The sequence below is a fragment of the Olea europaea genome, chromosome 22 (genome assembly GCF_002742605.1).
Source record: "Olea europaea var. sylvestris chromosome 22, O_europaea_v1, whole genome shotgun sequence".
In the NCBI taxonomy this organism is placed as follows: domain Eukaryota; kingdom Viridiplantae; phylum Streptophyta; class Magnoliopsida; order Lamiales; family Oleaceae; genus Olea; species Olea europaea.
This window is the reverse complement of record NC_036258.1, coordinates 3218653-3237408: the sequence shown is the minus strand read 5'-3', so window position 1 is coordinate 3237408 and position 18756 is coordinate 3218653. Positions and strand designations below refer to the sequence as shown.

At 33.5% G+C, this 18756-nt stretch overlaps 1 protein-coding gene across 2 annotated transcripts in view; it reads left to right on the top strand.

Annotated features, from left to right (window-relative positions):
• Nucleotides 1-2915: 2915 nt before the first annotated feature.
• Nucleotides 2916-18756, top strand: part of LOC111371389 (callose synthase 9) — a 36189-nt gene continuing 20348 nt past the window's right edge. The window contains exons 1-18 of one of the 2 annotated variants that reach the window (XM_022993338.1): nt 2916-3272; nt 3786-3987; nt 5267-5364; nt 5834-5997; nt 6567-6690; nt 6842-6952; nt 7040-7165; nt 9010-9099; nt 10709-10806; nt 10926-11043; nt 11913-12038; nt 12350-12426; nt 12493-12571; nt 13999-14121; nt 15972-16074; nt 16214-16337; nt 16479-16668; nt 16782-16834. In XM_022993338.1, the coding sequence (XP_022849106.1) occupies nt 3789-3987; nt 5267-5364; nt 5834-5997; nt 6567-6690; nt 6842-6952; nt 7040-7165; nt 9010-9099; nt 10709-10806; nt 10926-11043; nt 11913-12038; nt 12350-12426; nt 12493-12571; nt 13999-14121; nt 15972-16074; nt 16214-16337; nt 16479-16668; nt 16782-16834 (2003 nt within the window). In that variant the 5' untranslated portion in view covers nt 2916-3272; nt 3786-3788. The remainder of the gene's footprint in view (nt 3273-3785; nt 3988-5266; nt 5365-5833; nt 5998-6566; nt 6691-6841; nt 6953-7039; nt 7166-9009; nt 9100-10708; nt 10807-10925; nt 11044-11912; nt 12039-12349; nt 12427-12492; nt 12572-13998; nt 14122-15971; nt 16075-16213; nt 16338-16478; nt 16669-16781; nt 16835-18756) is intronic. The other variant, XM_022993336.1, reaches the window with a different exon arrangement.

Below are 18756 nucleotides of genomic sequence, written 5' to 3'. Positions count from 1 at the left end.
AAAGCTCCAAACCTTTTAAACACTAACAGACTTTCCCCTAATCTTTCATTTGTAGCAGCCGTCACCCAAAACCTTTTAAAACGTTACATTTGAGGCCCTTTTAGATGGAATCCGTCCAATTTACTATTAGTTTGACATACAAAAGTGATTTTGACAAAAAAATTAATTTTGATCATATTTTACTCAATTTTAAAACAGCAAAATAGTAATTTAATATTTTTTCTCATAAAATAATAAAAAACTTAAATCAAAACCTAAAAAAAAAAAAAAAAAAAAAAAATTTAAAATTTTTTTTCAAAAAAAAAAAAAAAAATTAAAACAAAACCTAAAAAAAAAAAAAAAAAAAAATTTAAAATTTTTTTTCAAAAAAAAAAAAAAAACTTAAAAAAAAACCAAAAAAAAAAAAAAAAAAAAAAACATCATCTTCTTCCTCACCCCACCCCTATGCCACCCATCCCCTGCCAATTGCAAGAACCAAGGTTTAAAAAATGGAAATTACCCTTCCATCTGGTTCTATAACTCATGCCATTGACACCCTTATATAAGCCAATCTAGTCGTCATAGATTACACGAAGATTGGTCAATTGGGCATATTTCATTTAGACGCAAAATACCTAAAAACAAAAAGTGAAAAATTAGGGTTCTTGGAGGCAACACTCGGAAAAAATGGTATCCTCTGCTTTATTAAAATCGATGGATTCTGATGTCGATAATTTTTTCTTCTCTCTCTTTTGCTTATGCATGTGTTAATTAGAAAACATCCGAGCCTAGTTTTGTCGAATTCAAACAAAAAATGGCGATTACATTCTATTCCATCTGGCTGACTTTGTTTATTAACAAACAATCTGTTTTGGCTTGTATCAGATGAAATTACTATTGTTGCAGCTTGTTTGGTTGCTTGATATAGAAATCTAGGATATGCACCCTCTGTAATTTCTGTGTGCACAACGACGGTGAGGGTGAGCACCATTGGGTTGAGGGAGTGGGCGTGGGGATGGGGTGAGGAAGAAAACGATGGGTTTTTATTTTTTATTTTATTTTATGGTTTTGAATTAAGTTTTCTATTATTTTATGAGAAAAACATTAAATTACTATTTTGCCCTTTTAAAATTAAGTAAAATGTGGTCAAAATTAATTTTTTTTTGTCAAAATAACTTTTTTATATCAAACTAAAGTTAAATTGGATGGATTCGATCCAAAAGAGCCTCAGATACAACGTTTTAAAAGGTTTGGAGTGATAGCTACTACAAATGAAAGGTTAGGAAAAAATTTGCAGTGTTTAAAAGGTTTGGACCTTCTGCTGCAATTATCCCTTACAACCATATCTTTTTCCTTTTTTGTCCTAATTCACAGCAAAAGGTTATTTATACACGTGACCATCAACAAGATCAAAATCAATAACCAACTTAATTGAATGCTGATAATTAATAACTTCTTTAAACCTAAATATCTCGGGTCTAAATTATTCGAATTAAAATTTTATCAAGTCGAAAATTTCTAATTAATTAAAAGCTACAAAAATATTCTGATATTGATGTATTAAAGTTAGTTTTACCAAAATCTAATTATTTGATCCAAAAAATATATATATATAAGAATTTAAAATATATTTTTACTTTAGTCCTTCAACTTTTCAAAATTATGAAAAGTCGCTATAAGAATTTTGGGATGTTACAAAGGTTATAACTCTTTGAAAATTCACCTCTTGAGGGGTATCGGATCTGTTCCTCTTGGTCTTTTTGGCAAAAGATGAAGAATTGAATTCATGTTTACCTCATAATAGATAAAATCGTATACTTTTCTTGTCTAAGCCAAAGGAATGTCTGGGCATCATCCTTACTTTTCTCTTAAACCCTTCTACATCCAGAAAATCCTCTAATGACATTACCATTCTTATTTGATATCAAACCTTGCTAGAGACCATAGAAATTCCTTCAACATTGAAAACATGACACCATAGTTAATTTGACAATATTAAATTGTACGAAATGTGTGAAATAAAATAACTGATATGAATGTGCGATTGAATCAAGAATAACACTTGGTGCTATAACGCCAATTTAAGTGGTATTGAGTGATAGGCCCCTCTGTCTATTGCTTGAATTAAGTTGATCATCATGTTTCTTCTCTCGAGTCCAATACAAGTCTTGATTTTTTGCTTGTCATAATCAATGTTTCGTCCATCGTAGTTTGAGCGAGTAATCCCATCACTGCTTCAATGCTCTTTGCTGGCGACCTAGTCATAGGCTTTTCTTCAATGATCAATAGATCGTTGCCAGAACTTGCCTTTGTGTTATGGATTACATCATATTTTTTACCTACCAAAACATGACACCATTGTCAATTTGACAACATTGAATCGTATGCAATGTGTGAAATAAAATAACAGTGATGAATGTGTGATTGAACAAAGAATAACGCTTGGTGCTACAATGCCAATCTAAATGGAACTAAATGATAGGCTCAATAAAATGTAGAATTAGCGATTCGTTTAATTATATTACTCATTTAATGTCATATTAGAGTTACCTAAAATTGTGTTTTAACAGTAGTGATACTAAATAGTATTACTCTTAAACTAGTATTTGCCTTTAATCGAGATTGCGAATGATTTATAAATTGGTTCCAAAAGGAGGCTTAATGTACTGATTTGATTTTTTTATGAAACTTTAAGGAGTAAATTGACACAAAATCCAAACTATAGGGGCAAAGTGCAAATTAGTCTCATAATTAAAAAACCCATCGATTAAGCAAAGCAAAAAGGAATTGACTTAAAAAAAAAAAAAGGAAAAAAAAATGAAGGGACGAAAAGGGTTCCCGATCTCACTTTAATTTTCTTAACCGCGTAAGACATCATTTCAAACACCACTCACACTCTGCCACGAAGAGACTACCACAAACCCTTCCCCTCCAGTTCCCTGAGTCAAATTTCCTGCTGGTCGAACTAACATTGCGTAACTAATGTCAACAAATCATTAATTGGATTCTTTAACATTCAAAACGATTTCAGTTCAAAAGTATCCAATTGCATAGAAAGAACCTGGATTCGAGCCCCTATTTCCCCCGATACACAACTCCTCTCTCTTAAGCTTCTTTACAACCTTTTATTTTCATTTCAAAGAACGCGATCCAGATATACAAACCTTTCAAATTGCAAATTTCTAGGGGTTATCTCCCTTTCTGCTCAATTAAGACAAATTTATACATATAGAATATATAAAGAGGTTGTTTCGTCGTCGCATCTGTGACTTTCTGGCGAGATCTCCTATCCGGTGAGCTCCATTTTCAACACTCTCTGTATATATAATTACATGTACGTGAGTGTGTGCATATTTATGCATTAAAACTCGTCTGATGAACTTCTGAATTAATGTTCGTTTGGTTGGTTAAATGAATTACTGAGGAAAACGAATTAATTTAGAAATTAAGTGATAATTTCAGTTTCAAATGATGTTTCTGAGGATACTAAAGTTGGAAAAGGAGAACATAATGATTAATGAATTAGTGTTCTGATTTTTTATTTTCACAGCTTGAGTAAATTCTTAAATGTCCTGGCCTGGTTAATAGATTTCTTATTTATCCTTTAAGTTTTCAAGGATATTTGGGAAGGATGTCATTTTTTTATTCCCCTACATGAACAAAATTTTTTATCTTGTAAATAAGTTATGATCATATTAATTATTTTGTCTATTGTCGCATTTGAGTTGCTTTGTTTAAATATCTTTACTAAGTATACTTGCTTTAACTTGAATTAATTCTGTATTTAACTTTTGGTCACAAATCAGGAGATGTCTCAAGTGGAGGACTCATGGGAGCGTCTAGTGCGTGCGGCACTTCGGAGGGAAAGGACAGGTGGACGTTTTTCTGGACGACCCGAGGCGGGCCTTGCTGCAATTGTTCCATCCTCACTTGCAAACAAGGACATAGATGACATTCTGAGGGCTGCAGACGAGATTCAAGATGATGATCCTACTGTTTCCAGAATTCGTATGTGCTCCCTTTTTGAGTTTTATTTCTTTCGTAAATGGAGTTTATGTTTTCTGATTTCTTAAGATAGTTCTGAGATCCATTTTGGTTTTAATAGTTTCCTGTCACTGGATGAGAGATATCTATTGCTGTTTTGTAGAAAAAAGGTTGTATACACTATCCATCCAGTGTACATAGTCAATGTCCATTGCTCCTCTAAAATCAACTGAAAATAAAAGACTGTTTGGATAAGCTCCTTACAGTAGTTTAAAGCATCTTTACCCTTGGTTATTGGATAGCTGCTAACATCAAATACTGGAATCCAACAAAATATATAAGTTGAAGGAAGTAGAAATTCTAAAAGATGGGACAGATAGTTGCTAGCATGGTTGATGGAACTTTTTGTAATATAGGAGGAATTACTAGAGTGGAGAAGATATGCAGAAAGATAGTGATTTTTGACAAGTGGCTAAATTATAAATGAATTTGACTTTTGATTCTTTCACTATCAGTTCCATAATTTTACTGAACTTGACCATGCTTGACATGAGATGAAAAGGAATACAGAAAATTTTATTTTAATCTGTTACGTGAAATACTTTCAAGGTTTTTGCAAGTGTAAGATTCGCGAGTTATCTGCCTTAAATGGTATTACCTAAGCAGCCACTTTATTCCATATTTGGATAAAATAGTAAGGAATTCGCTGTTTTGGTTTTTGAAAGATTTTCGCAAGGTAGAAAAGATTTCTAATTGAAGGAAGAGAAATCCATCTAAAGAAGATCTCTTTTCATAAGCAAAGTTAGTTGTAAAAGGTCAATGAAAAACCATGGGAAACGGGCATCTTTGTTACCTAGGAAGCAGGTTGCTTTAGACACACCTATTGTCATTCCTAAAATAGGAATGATGTGGATGATTGGTGTTGCAATCAGATATCCATTCCCATGCTCACTTACCAACAATACAAAGACACCCAAAAGAGATATCAAATGTATAGCACCACCCCATATCAAACGTGCTGACATAATTTGATCTTGGAAAGTCTCTTGGTGCCTCTTTGTATAAAACCTTACAAAGTATTGCAAAGACTGGTCAGCACAGATGTAACGAGCAAATTTTTTAGATAAGCTTGTGATGATAGAGCAGCATCATGAAATTAAACTGAAGAACAAGGTTCAAGTATGTTTCATGCAGGCCAGATGCCCTTGTTGCATAATAGTGGGGATGGTATTTCGTGCAATGGTGGCTGCTTTTATTTACCTGCAATCTTAATTGTAGATTTTTATTTTCCTCCCTGTTTCAGTATGTGAACATGCGTATTCCTTGGCTCAAAATCTGGATCCAAATAGCGAGGGAAGGGGAGTATTACAATTCAAGACTGGTTTAATGTCTATAATCAAGGTATCTTTTAAGATGAGTTGACCATATATTGTTTTGTACTGTCAACAAAAACAATGTGTTTCTTGATAGCTCTATTACTGTCTAAGAAGCCCAAATACATGTAAACTTATTTCTACCCGTATTTGGTACGTATCTAAGTTTGGATATACTTGGACAGGGCCTAATACGTGTCAAATACACATTTTATAATTTTTAAATTTTTTAAATCTCCAGTATGTATCGAACATGTGAAGAAGAAGAGTTTTATTGGTTTTAAACTCTTTTAAATTTTATTATTATTGGCAATAAATGCAATGGTTTCTGAATTTTTATTTATTTATTATTATTATTATTATTTTTTAAATCATGCGCATATTCCTTACATCCCCTGCATTTCACTATTAATAATTATGCGGCTGCACTTTAGTCTTCTATTGTGAATCTTTACAATGATCTCATGTGTAATGTGCTGTCTTACCAACTTTTGCAGCAAAAGCTAGCAAAGAGGGAGGGTGGAAGCATTGACAGAAGCCAGGACATTACTCTCTTACGAGAATTTTATAAACTATACAGAGAGAAGCATAATGTAGATCAGCTGCGAGAAGAGGAAATGAAGTTGAGGGAGTCCGGTGTTTTTAGTGGTAACCTCGGAGAGTATGTTCTAAATCCCAATACTGGTTATCCTAGGATTCATTCATAATAAATTTCAGTTTTTTGCAAATCAGACACCTTGTTTACTGTATATTTTGACCTTTTCTTTTTGATGTTTTAAGTGTTTCAGTTTATATATTGTGGTAACCAATGGCTAGTTTCTTTAGGCATGTAATGACACCTATTCTTCTCTGTCTTCTCATGAAATAGTGAACTGAAGTTTCTTTTCTTTCTGTTGTTAGGACTAGGTTGTTGGTTTTTTATTTACTTCTCCACACACCTTTCCAATTTATGCAATTATCTGTAGGTGCTTCAGCAATATAAAACTTGCTTAGGAGTGTTCTCCATTTGAATGATTCTCTTTCCTTCTTGTTAATTTTTTGTTTTCCTTTTTCAAGTAATAATTAATGGATGCTACTCCTTGATATAGTCTGATCATACAATTGGATGTTTTAACTTATCCATGTTTTCCTCTCCAACTTGATTGTTAGTGTTTTATTTTGTAAAAAATTTATGTGCTTTTTCATGTACTCTCATGTTCTTGATGTTAATTATTTTCTTTCATCTTTTAGACTGGAGCGTAAAACAGTGAAAAGGAAAAGAGTTTTGGCGACTCTCAAAGTTCTTGGGAATGTTTTGGTGCAGCTGACCGAGGATATTTCCCCTGAAGAAGCTGATAGATTAATTCCTGAGGAGGTTTGTATTGTTTGTTATGAGACCATATCGTCTGTGTTGGGTTATTCGTCAAAGTTAGTGTTTCTATTTCGATTTTTCTGCAAATTATTGCAGCATACTTGGAAATGTCCGATATGAACACTTGTTATCTTATGGTTGCTCTCCTTTGCAGCTGAAACGTGTGATGGAGTCGGATGCAGCCATGACAGAAGATTTAGTTTCCTATAATATCATTCCCCTGGATGCTCCTACCATAACACATGCCATTGTGTCTTTTGCTGAGGTGATCTAGATTATTTTTTCAAATGTATTTATTTTCTTATTTTCTTGCTAATGCTATATGGTAATGAATGGCTTATTTAAACATCAGGTAAAAGCTGCGATTTCAGCTATTAAGTACTTCAGGGGCATACCAAAATTGCCTGGAAATTTTTCTGCACCACCTACAAGGGGTTTGGACATATTTGATTTTTTGCAATACACTTTTGGTTTTCAGGTTAGTTAATAATTGGTGTTGGTTTTATGGATGTGTAATGGTTGCCTGAATTTTGAAATGATTTTGGTTGACCTCTTCCTGGGCTTTATTGAAGTTATTTGTTTAGAGTCAAAAGCATGGTTTCGAAAGGCTTGATGAGGTGAGCCTCAGACTGAGGCAGTGAAAAATAGAACTAAGGAACAAATATTTAATGGAGATAATGAGGCTTATGCCTTTAGTTATTGAGTTGCAAGCCTCGAGGCGCACACCTCAAAGAGAGTGAGATATTCACGCCCCTTAATTATCTATTTGGGAATCGTTTTTTCTTTGAAGTTCTCATTTTTCAGTGGTTGACTTCATTGGAAATTAAAATATAAGAATAGCCTTGGGAATCTACTAAATTTTAATAAACAATACCAAATTTCATTGATTATTAGCTATAAATTATCTTTGAAAATCTATTATATTTCAAAACCTAATTAATTTCTTTGATTATATATAATTCGGCATGGATAAAATGCATTATAAGTTCAAACGCACAACACACAAACAGAACACGAGACATGTAAAATAACACTACTAACCCTAGAACTGCATCGCTCTGGCAACTGCGACGTCAGTGCGGCTAGACTTGTTTGATTGATACTTTAAGTCGTTCTATTGTTTTGGGAATTTTATATATTTTGTTTTTATGCTTTTATATTGTTTTTATTATTTTTTTGGTTCACGGAGAGGCTTATGACTCAAAGCACCTCGAGGCTTAACAGAGGAAAAATGTCTCAGTACTCTATTTCGTCTTTTTAAACAGGACTCTACCAAAACATGAAAGTAAATGCTAGATTGTTCAACAATTTTGTATTATGTTTGGTTCACATGATTTGCTGATGGCAAAGGTAAATACTAATTACACTAAAGCAGGCAATTGGTTGCATTTGCAATTTGATTATAATTGGACATTGAGATTTAAGACTTGAGAGCTTTCTGATATGAATTATGTTTTTACGAAATTTAACCTAGGAAGTTCAATAACAATGAGTTTATTACCAACTCAAATAGATTGATGAGCAGCTTTGTGATGAGGACAGAGTGCGAATTATTTGGAGACTTCAATTATGCCCCTGTTTGGTTCAACTATAAAGTAGATTAAATCTATGTCAAAGTCCACATTTAATGTTAACCACATATTTCGCCGAACCTGCAACTTTTCAACCATACATTCCATCAAATTCTATAAAAAATCTGCTAAAAATTTGATTTTTATTTAAACTGAACAGGGGCTACATAGAAGGCTAAATGTAAGAGAACGAAATTCTTGGGACAAAAATGTATGCCACTTCCCAGTATTAATTTTAAACTAGAATCTCGTATCTTGAGTATTGTTATACTTGCCTTATAGATGGATACTCACCTACAGTCTGTCTGGATCATTTGGCTTTCTTCGGCTTATAAATTTTTACTCTGTAGTATGTAGATTTCAGAAGTCATGTTCATAACTTGATTTAGATGGTGTGGGTTTGTCACTTTGTGTTGTTAATGTACGGGTAGTTACCGAGACTAGCATTGTATCTTTCATGATACTTCTGAATCTTGCATTTTGGTTGTCTTATAGCCCCCCACATTTGGAGGGAGTTTTTGTTGCATTTATTTTTGTTTAAGTTCTGGGTTTATTTCTCAGTGTTGTATGGGACTTGAAAGGATTCTCTATCTTTTGCTATTTTTGTTTTAGGTATATGCATTGTTTTATATGGGAAGATATTGGTGGTGGTGGTCTGGAAGAATGATTTTTATTGCATGCTATATATTTATTTTCTTATTGGTTATTCAACCATGGAGTTCAAGTTAGTTTTGTATGGTTGCTTTGGCAGAAAGATAATGTTTCCAATCAGAGAGAACACGTTGTTAGCCTCCTTGCCAATGAACAGAGTCGGCTTCGTATCCCTGAAGAACTTGAGCCGGTAGGTTTTAGTGTTTTACACTGTATATCGGATGGAACTTATTTGAATTATGGGATGAACTTTGTACAATTGGATGTTAATGGTTGCTTATGGAACAATGTGTTTTTTTATCATGGAAGCTTCACCTTCATTGTCTCATTTCTTGCTGTATGCTGCTTGGAGTATTATGATTATTGATTTCCAGATTTGTTGAAGTTTTACTTCCCCCTTGCATAATTCTCAGACTTGGAAAAACATGCTAAAAAAAATTCTATAAAATACGTGCCGTGTGATCTCATTACAGCATGCTGCAGTGTGCTTGTCATCGTTTGCCTGAGATCAGAAATATTGAAACATTTTATGCAAGTGTGGGAGATAGGGTGGATGAGGCGGGTTGAAATATACTGTTTAGGCTGTGGTAACTGCAGAAATAATGGCGTTTTCTGTTTGCTAATTAGCAAAATTTGTCATACAAGTGATTTGTAATCTAAATAATTGGGAAATCCAAAAACATTCAAATCATAGCTCTGAGCTCCCCGCTTTTATATATTCCACTTGAAGATTGATAGAGCTCCCTACACTTTATTAATAATATAAATACACAAAATATCTCCATTTTCTAGAATTTCTATACCTTCTATAATAATTTTTACATTTTTTCAATATCTAAAGCCTACCCACTATGAAGTACGTTTATCTCCAAGTAGCAAATTGCTTTCACCATCTACACAGGACTTCCGATATTCTTTGTGCATGTACCTGGCATCACGGCTGTCCCTAATTGCTGGTAAAGCACTTCTATTTAAGGAAATCTTTTATCTTCATCTTACTTTTATCTCGATTTGTAGTTCCCAGGAGGAACTGCGTAATTTTCAGAATGGTACTGATTTTGAATTCTACCAGTTCCCTTGATAATTACATAAATGCACTATACAAACATGGCTCTTAATGGATGGGATACATGAATGCAATTTTTTAATTGGAAGCAAAAATCTCGTTAAAAAAATAAAAGTTGAAATAGTGCTTTCTTAATTTTGAGAACTGTGCTTTCTAGTGCTCAACTTTTTCAATTACCAGTGATAATTCTAATCTAGGTCTGTCTTTATATCCAGTTCCGCGAAAATATTTTGTTTTAAGTAGATTAAACTCTATATATGAAAGATGACTTGATTGTTTTTATCGTTTTAAGGCGTGATGTGAAATTTTAGTGTTATGGGGCCGCTTGTTTCATCTTTTTCCTGTTTGCCCTTTTACCATAAACCAGGTCAGTAGGGGGGAGGTCAAATAAAATCTCACCATGCATGAGATGCTTTTTGTGGAATATGAATTGTATAAATTCTCTGAAGCAGGAGCAAAGTTCTGTTTTAGATAATTTTGTCTGACACGAGGAAACATTCTGTTGTATGATCTGTCAAACTTGCTTCCCAATTTGTCGGGCATTTCTCAATAGTAGTTGACCTTTTTAGCTTGTTTTTGGCTTTTGTTGTTATAAGAATGGTCAGAATAGTTACTCAATGCACTATCTATTGCACAGCATGCCAATCTGTCGAATACTATAAATATTGGAACCTCTGTTAAGGTCTGTGCGGAATCTCACTAGTTAGGGTGCCATTTTATGCTTTTGCACCAGATATTGGATGAGGCTGCTGTGCAGAGGGTATTTCTGAAGTCCCTTGATAACTACATCAAGTGGTGCGATTATCTCGGCTTCCTACCCGTATGGAGCAAGTACGTAAACTTGACATGCTTTTACAGTGGATAGAGAATAACATTTCATGGTTACTTGTAAATGCAAAGTTATGAAAAAAATAAATGTTTAGTCTATTTATCTGTTTCTTCATTTGCAGTTTGGAGGCTGTAAGCAAAGAGATGAAGCTTTTGTTTATTTCACTGTACTTCTTAATATGGGGTGAAGCCGCCAACCTCCGATTTCTTCCAGAATGCTTGTGCTACGTATTTCACCATGTAGGTCCTCTTTGGGGTGCTTCAATATTGACACCATTTTTATTTTTCTATTGGGCTTGACTCAGAATCCTAGTAGATTAGTGAGATTGCGTAACTGTAAGTTTTAATATTTCAAGATTCCCCAAACAGCTTTCTTTGATTTATACATATTTCCATTTCTTCGGTTGATTTTGAAGGTATTCAATCATGAAAACCTTCGGTATTCAATCATGAAAACCTTCGGTATTCAATCATGAAAACCTTCTAATTTGTTTTGTTCCCAATATCTGTCTTTCCATGTTTTAAAATGAAATATGATGTTAAACCCGAGGTAATTGTGACTCTCGATAGCTTGTAGATTCTATATAACTTCTTAAGTGATACTACGTACAAAGTGGTAATGTAAAGATTGGGAAGTATTTATGATAGCTGATAACCATGTACTTTTTTCTTGATTCATAAGCACACTAGGCCTGTTTGGTAGGGCTTTTGCTTCTACTTTTACTTCTTGTAGAAGAGCTTCTTTACCTTAATTAGTATTTTGAAACTAATTTCTAAAAATGCTTTGTCTTCTGGAAGAGCTTTTAGAGAAAACCATATTGGGCCAATTCCTCTAGAAGCTCTTCTAACTAAAAAAGGCAATTAACCAAATGGGTCCAAAAGATCCTTTTTGGCTTTTCAAAAGGTCATGCCAAAGGGGCCCATAAAGGAAGAGAGGAAAAAAAGAAGAAGATTGTTTAGAAAGTTCTCATTCCTATTGGGTGGGGAAGATCAGTGTATTTTATGCTTTTCTCTTTATGGCTATTCTTCAGCATCTCTTGTTTCGACTATGTAATCCGAGATCACAAAGTCCTGATTAAATGTTATCAAACAATGGATGCTATTAACAGATGGGAAGGGAATTGGAAGACATACTACGGCAGCAGGTTGCACAGCCAGCTAAGAGTTGTGTCTCCGAGTCTGGTGTATCATTTCTCGATCAAGTTATACGCCCCCTTTACGAGGTTGTAGCTGCGGTAAGTCTCAATATGCTCTTCTTTCTTTTCTTAATTTTGATAATAATGGGAAATTAGCCTCTGATTTTTCATTGTCTTGATATTAGATGTCTATTTATTTCTACATTCTGGTTTAATATTATTTTTAAGAAATAAATAAATAAATTTAAGCCCTTGTTTGATGGGAATTAAAATTAGATTTTAAGTAGATTTTGATAAAAGTTAATAAAATGTGTTGATGACAAGTTATAGGTCTCATGAAATATATTATTACAATTAATTGATGACTTTGGCTTAGATTAAAATCTAGATTTTATCCTTCTATTGTACAGGAAGCTTCAAACAATGACAATGGGCGAGCAGCTCATTCGGCTTGGCGAAATTATGATGATTTTAATGAATATTTTTGGTAAGATTTATCTTATAGTAGTATGGTTTATAGTTTCACTTACTTATAACAAACATTTTTTTTCAGGTCTCTGCGCTGCTTTGAACTTAGTTGGCCATGGCGCAAAATTTCATCCTTTTTCCTGAAGCCATCACCTAGGCCAAAGGTCTGCTAAGTTCTGTTTTTATGTTAACCTGATAGTAAATTGGAGAAGATCGCTTTTTGGACTATTTACAGATGTACACTGCACATTAACTAGCAGAATACATGATGATTGACGCTTGTGCATAATTTGAAAGGATAGTGTCTTTCGATGTTTAAAATTGCTATTTTTATAAGGCTTGCTGTTATTTAGCTTACCTTCACAGGCCTTGTGGAAATAGACACCCATATTAGAATATTTATATCTTATATTGTTTGTTGAATTTCTAGGTTAAAGTTAGTGCAATTTCAATATTGCTTTTCATGCAGAAAGGTATTTATCTGTTAAAGAAAAGTGGAGTTTTTTAAATGGTTTTCCTACAATGCGCATAGTGGAAGGCATTGGTACTTTATACAACAAAGAAAAAGGGCCTTCATAGATGTTTAGTCAGTTATAGACTGGAATTGGGTTTATCTGTTGGTGTTTATAGCCTTCACCATGAGGTTTAGTTAGTTATAAAGTCTTGCATATGGCAGGATAATATGTTTTCTATGATTTGTCAAGAGATGCAGTGGTTACAAGTTTCTTTGTTGTTCATTTTTATGTGTTTTCATGCATACATGAACACGTTTTCATTCACATGCAACATAACTTTCAACATGCAGACTGAGCAAATATCTCCCACCCTAGTTGCTATTTTGTTTGGGTTATAATGATATTACGGACATATGTATGATGCAACTTGTGTTTTTTGTTGTTGAAAAGTCCATAAAATGTAGCTGAAAAGATAAAAAAAAATTGAGAATATATGCTAACAAATGGAGGTGGGCTCTACTTGAGGGTAAAGACAACTTAGGTGCCTGCCTGCCTGGATATATCTTGCACAGGGTTAAGAAGCTTCCGTTCACATGAGTTATGTGGATTTTGTGGAATAGGTTAGAAGAGTGAGAGTTAGACCAAAGTTGACGTCACCTGGTATGATTTTGAAGGATCCGATGGCATGAGATCTAACAGTAGACATACAACCCAACAAAGTAGGTTTTTACAGTTCAAAATATTCACTTAGTAATCTGTTTCTTAATATTGAATATAACATGAATTCATTATGTTCAACAATTTTAAATCTTTGATCTCATTATGTAGTTACATCTTTTTGTTATCTAACCATTTACGAGACAATGATTTGCCATGTGGGAAATTTTTAATGGCATCAAAATGTTGGATTTATGGAACCACCAGTGATACTTTTTCTGACAATGAAATTTCTACTAAAAAATATGTTCAGTTGCTTGCAAGTTTACTTTTTTATTCCTGTTTATTAGTTTACCTATTGTAGAAGTTTTGTAAACGAATCAGAATAGTTTCATTGGAAGTTTTCCATGTTATCATATATATAGTTTGGTGGCCTTCCCTTTCTCTTGTAACATAAACCTTTCCTTTTTGGTTTTCAGAATATTCTAAAATCTAATGGAGGCAAACGTTGTGGAAAAACTTCCTTCGTTGAGCACCGGACGTTTCTCCACCTTTATCACAGTTTTCATCGCTTGTGGATATTCCTTTTCATGATGTTTCAGGTATGCAATCATAATATAAGTGTGGGTAGATACTGGTCCGTAGAATCTGGCACTGCCCCTCCATTTAAGTGCTTTATGCTATGTAGAAAGAGGTAAACACATGCGCAGCATTTATTCCCACCAAATCCCCCAAAATTTATTATAGCATCCATTTGAAAGAATAAGGGACCATAAAGTTTCTAACTAGAGTATGAAATTATGTAACGCCCCAAATTTTCATAACACCGGAGCGTTACCAAAAATTCATTTTTTTGTTTACTTTACATGCGAAAAGATCAAAATAAAATTCTTTAATAAATAATAATTGCAGCATTCATAAATTTAATTGTATCTGAAAAATAATGCTAAACATGCCTTTAAATAAATTAACAAATAACTATGAAGGCAGAAAAACATAATGAAAAATTTGCCTAGTTACTACGATCCTCTTGGCAGCTCGCATCACCGCCCTATCACAAATCCAATCGACTTGAACTAACCTGTAAAAAATTGCAAGAGTGAGTATTCGAGAACACCCAATAAGATACGTTCAGTTTCCATATACATATATATAACAATAAAAATTACACTTCATACCATCTGATCTTTTGAAGTATATCGGTGACAAAGCGACACGCCCATCTTAGGTCCTCTTATAATCCCGTAGGTCTTCATCTCTTTTTAAAGAAAACGAATGCTTACTGGCAATCCATGCCTTTTTAAGTGAATATAAACGCATAAGGAAACAAAAACACTTGCACCTAAAGTATCTTACCTCGTGTATTTAAGTGTTGTAAAATAGTTTCTTGTTTTTTAGTTCCCAATAGTACCCCCCCTCTCTCTTTCTTTTTCTCTATTATGTGTGTAACTTTTGGTGTGTGAATTATGGAATTCATGTTTAGTATTTATAGTAATAAAAAGTGGTTGAAATATAAGAGAAAACATGTACCCTATTGGATAAAATCTAGTTTTGGATTATATTTTTAATAGCAAATTCATAGTTATCGTATCAAATTCAAAATAGATTAATATTAAACTAAAAATTAAAATTCAATACGCACTTGACACGTTTTTGGAGAGAGAGAATGAATTGATTTATAATTTATATAAAATTCTATTTATCCTATTTTCTTTCAATTGGGTCTAACTTAACGTGCTCTTATCCAAAATAATTTTTTTTCTAGTCAAAGACTTCTAATTAATTACGACCTATAAAATGAGGCTAATATTGATATACTAAATATAACCCTATCAAAATCTAATTATTTGGAACAAATAAAATAGAAATTTAAAATATTTTTCATTTTAGTCATCAACTTTCAGAAATGTAAATATATAAAATATAAAATAAATAAATTTATTCTAAAATCTTCGGGAGGTTACAAATTACCTTTTCAAATGTCATTTCAATCCCAAAAGGCAAGAATAAATTATCATGAGTCTAATTTTGTTGCTTACATATGATGTCAGTATTTTTTGGTTATTCCATTTTAAAGTTACGACAACAATCAATTTTCCTTTGAGATTTTGGGTCCTTATCTTTATCATTCTTGCCTTTTACCTTTTAGAATTGTGAGTTTTATTGCTTTCTTAAATCGTATATTTATCTACATTGTGGATCCTCTTTTGGTGCTTCGTATGTCGTCATAGTTCTATATGTGGGTTTCTTTCAGTCAGTCTTTTAATATTATTTGTTTGCCTTTCTAGTTGAAGAAGTCATTTAGACTGTAAACGGCTGTTATTGTTCCATACTAGATCTCTATTATGGTGGATTTCATTTTTGCATGTCACAATCTTGTCTGCAATTTAGTGATTGGTAAGATTGACTGTTGAGCTTGAGCTTTTCCTTCTTTTTTTATTTGGTCCTGCAGGGGCTCACCATCATCGCATTCAATCATGGTCACTTGAACTCCAAGACCATAAGAGAAGTTCTTAGTGTTGGACCAACATACTTTGTGATGAAGTTCGCTGAGAGTAAGTGATATTCATTTTAAGGTCCTGACTGAATGTTCAGATTGTTTTGTATTTTAAAGACGATTTAAAATATCTTTAGACTAATAGCCATGTTATGTGCACTGCTTTCTATTTGAGGATTGCTTTTGTGTCTTGACAGGTGTATTGGACATTGTAATGATGTATGGTGCATATTCTACCTCACAACATTTAGCCGTAACAAGGATTTTTCTCCGTTTTCTATGCTATAGCTTAGCTTCAGTTGTCATATGTTTCCTTTATGTGTATGTACATCTCACTCTTTATATTCTTGTACGACACTCTTCTTCTGTCTCTTTCTCTGATTCTGTTGCTTCCCTTTTTGTATGCTATCCTTAATGCACAATAAGAGCACCTGCTTATTTACTTCTTTTCTGTGATTACAGTAAGGCTCTTGAAGAGAGGACTAGACCGAATGCTGAGTCAATCATCTATAAAATTTATGTTGTGGTTCTTGCCATCTACGCTGGTTTTAAATTCTTCTTGAGTTTCTTGACGCATATACCGGCATGTCACCGTTTATCCAATCGATGTAATCGTTGGCCCATCATTCGTTTTGTCAAGTGGATGCACCAGGTTGACATTTAGGTTTAACGTTTGTGCTTTGAGTGAATGGATTTATATTACTTATTAAATTTCTTTGAACTTGATGTTTTTAGTTCGTTAATAGGTCATTCCTTGTGTTTTAGGAACATTACTATGTTGGCCGGGGCATGTATGAAAGAGCTTCAGATTTTTTGAAGTAATGACTTTATCTCTGTCACATTTTGAAGGATGCCTTGTATAGATAATTTCTTGTTCTTTTTTATGGTCTTACCTTATTGACAATGAAAAATGCTTTTAAAATGCTTAGATCTTTCCTTTTTATTTCCCCGTTCTTTTAATTTCAATTCACCATAAACTCTATCTCTAGATGTTGCTCTTTTTTCCCCCTCTATATTTAATATGGGAGATACCAAGGAACAAAAAGTATTTTTTGATGTCGAATGCAAACATAGAATTGTTTGAAGTATCTTTTAAGATTGAGATTGATAAAGTTATCTATTTCAATCAGAACACTATAAGATATGAGTATTGAGGGGAATCCAAAATCTTCCTTAAGGTTCCTAAAGCATGTTTTTGCTGTAATTGATTAACTTGTTAGGATGCTTGTTGTGGTTCTTTGTGTCACAGGAGATGCCTGTGGTACAAATATTCACGAGATGTGGTTCATAGATTGATGATCCTTTATTAGTTTAGTTAAATCTTCTATATCTTCCTTCACTATAGGCGACACTGTTTGAAACCTCTTCAGCTTGTTTGGATGAAGTTGTCATTCTGTCTGGCCTGCCTGTTCCTGCATGGAACTGTATAGTGCACATTATGTTGTGATGTTCATTCACTTCAAGTCTAGGAAATCTTTACAATATTGGAATTCTATTGCAGATTATTTTGAGTACTGTTGAGTATCGAATCGAAGATTGTAGGTTTTATCCGCAGAGGAAGATAATTTATATAACTCATTGAAGTTGCTAATATTTATGTTGTCAATTCGAAAATTTCTGATACATTGCAAGGCAATTATATATTAGTATGTATGTACATGCTGCAGGAGCAGTTTCATGAATCCATTATGGCTTTGATATTTTCTTGTGTGGACTGATAACATATTATACTTTTCTATTTGTTTTTACCTTCTCGGTTTAACTATTAAAAGGTGCAGATAGAAAGAGTTACGCTTAAGAAGGCACGGGTTGTATTTCAGTGGGTTTACGATTTTAATCAAGTAATTGACACTTCTTCATCCAAAAGGGGATCAGGAATGGGCACCTTAAATGGGATGCTGTTCTTCTTTACTTTACCCTTTGCCTTCAAATTTCTGTAGGTTTTTTTGGATGAAGTTGTCATTCTGTCTGGCCTGCCTGTTCCTGCATGGAACTGTATAGTGCACATTATGTTGTGATGTTCATTCACTTCAAGTCTAGGAAATCTTTACAATATTGGAATTCTATTGCAGATTATTTTGAGTACTGTTGAGTATCGAATCGAAGATTGTAGGTTTTATCCGCAGAGGAAGATAATTTATATAACTCATTGAAGTTGCTAATATTTATGTTGTCAATTCGAAAATTTCTGATACATTGCAAGGCAATTATATATTAGTATGTATGTACATGCTGCAGGAGCAGTTTCATGAATCCATTATGGCTTTGATATTTTCTTGTGTGGACTGATAACATATTATACTTTTCTATTTGTTTTTACCTTCTCGGTTTAACTATTAAAAGGTGCAGATAGAAAGAGTTACGCTTAAGAAGGCACGGGTTGTATTTCAGTGGGTTTACGATTTTAATCAAGTAATTGACACTTCTTCATCCAAAAGGGGATCAGGAATGGGCACCTTAAATGGGATGCTGTTCTTCTTTACTTTACCCTTTGCCTTCAAATTTCTGTAGGTTTTGGGGCTGGCTTGGTGGTGGTTGGGGGAATGGGGTGTGGGTGGTCATAATCTCATTGTAGTGGATGCAGCTACGGTTAGCTTCATATAGATAATTGAGCTGTTACTTCCCCAAAGGTCCCTTGAGTTTTTTGTTGTTGTCACTGAAAATGATGTATTCTATTAAGTATTACGACTAACAATCTTTTGAAGCCTTTTTGCTCTGGAAATTTTTCCGTGTGAACTTT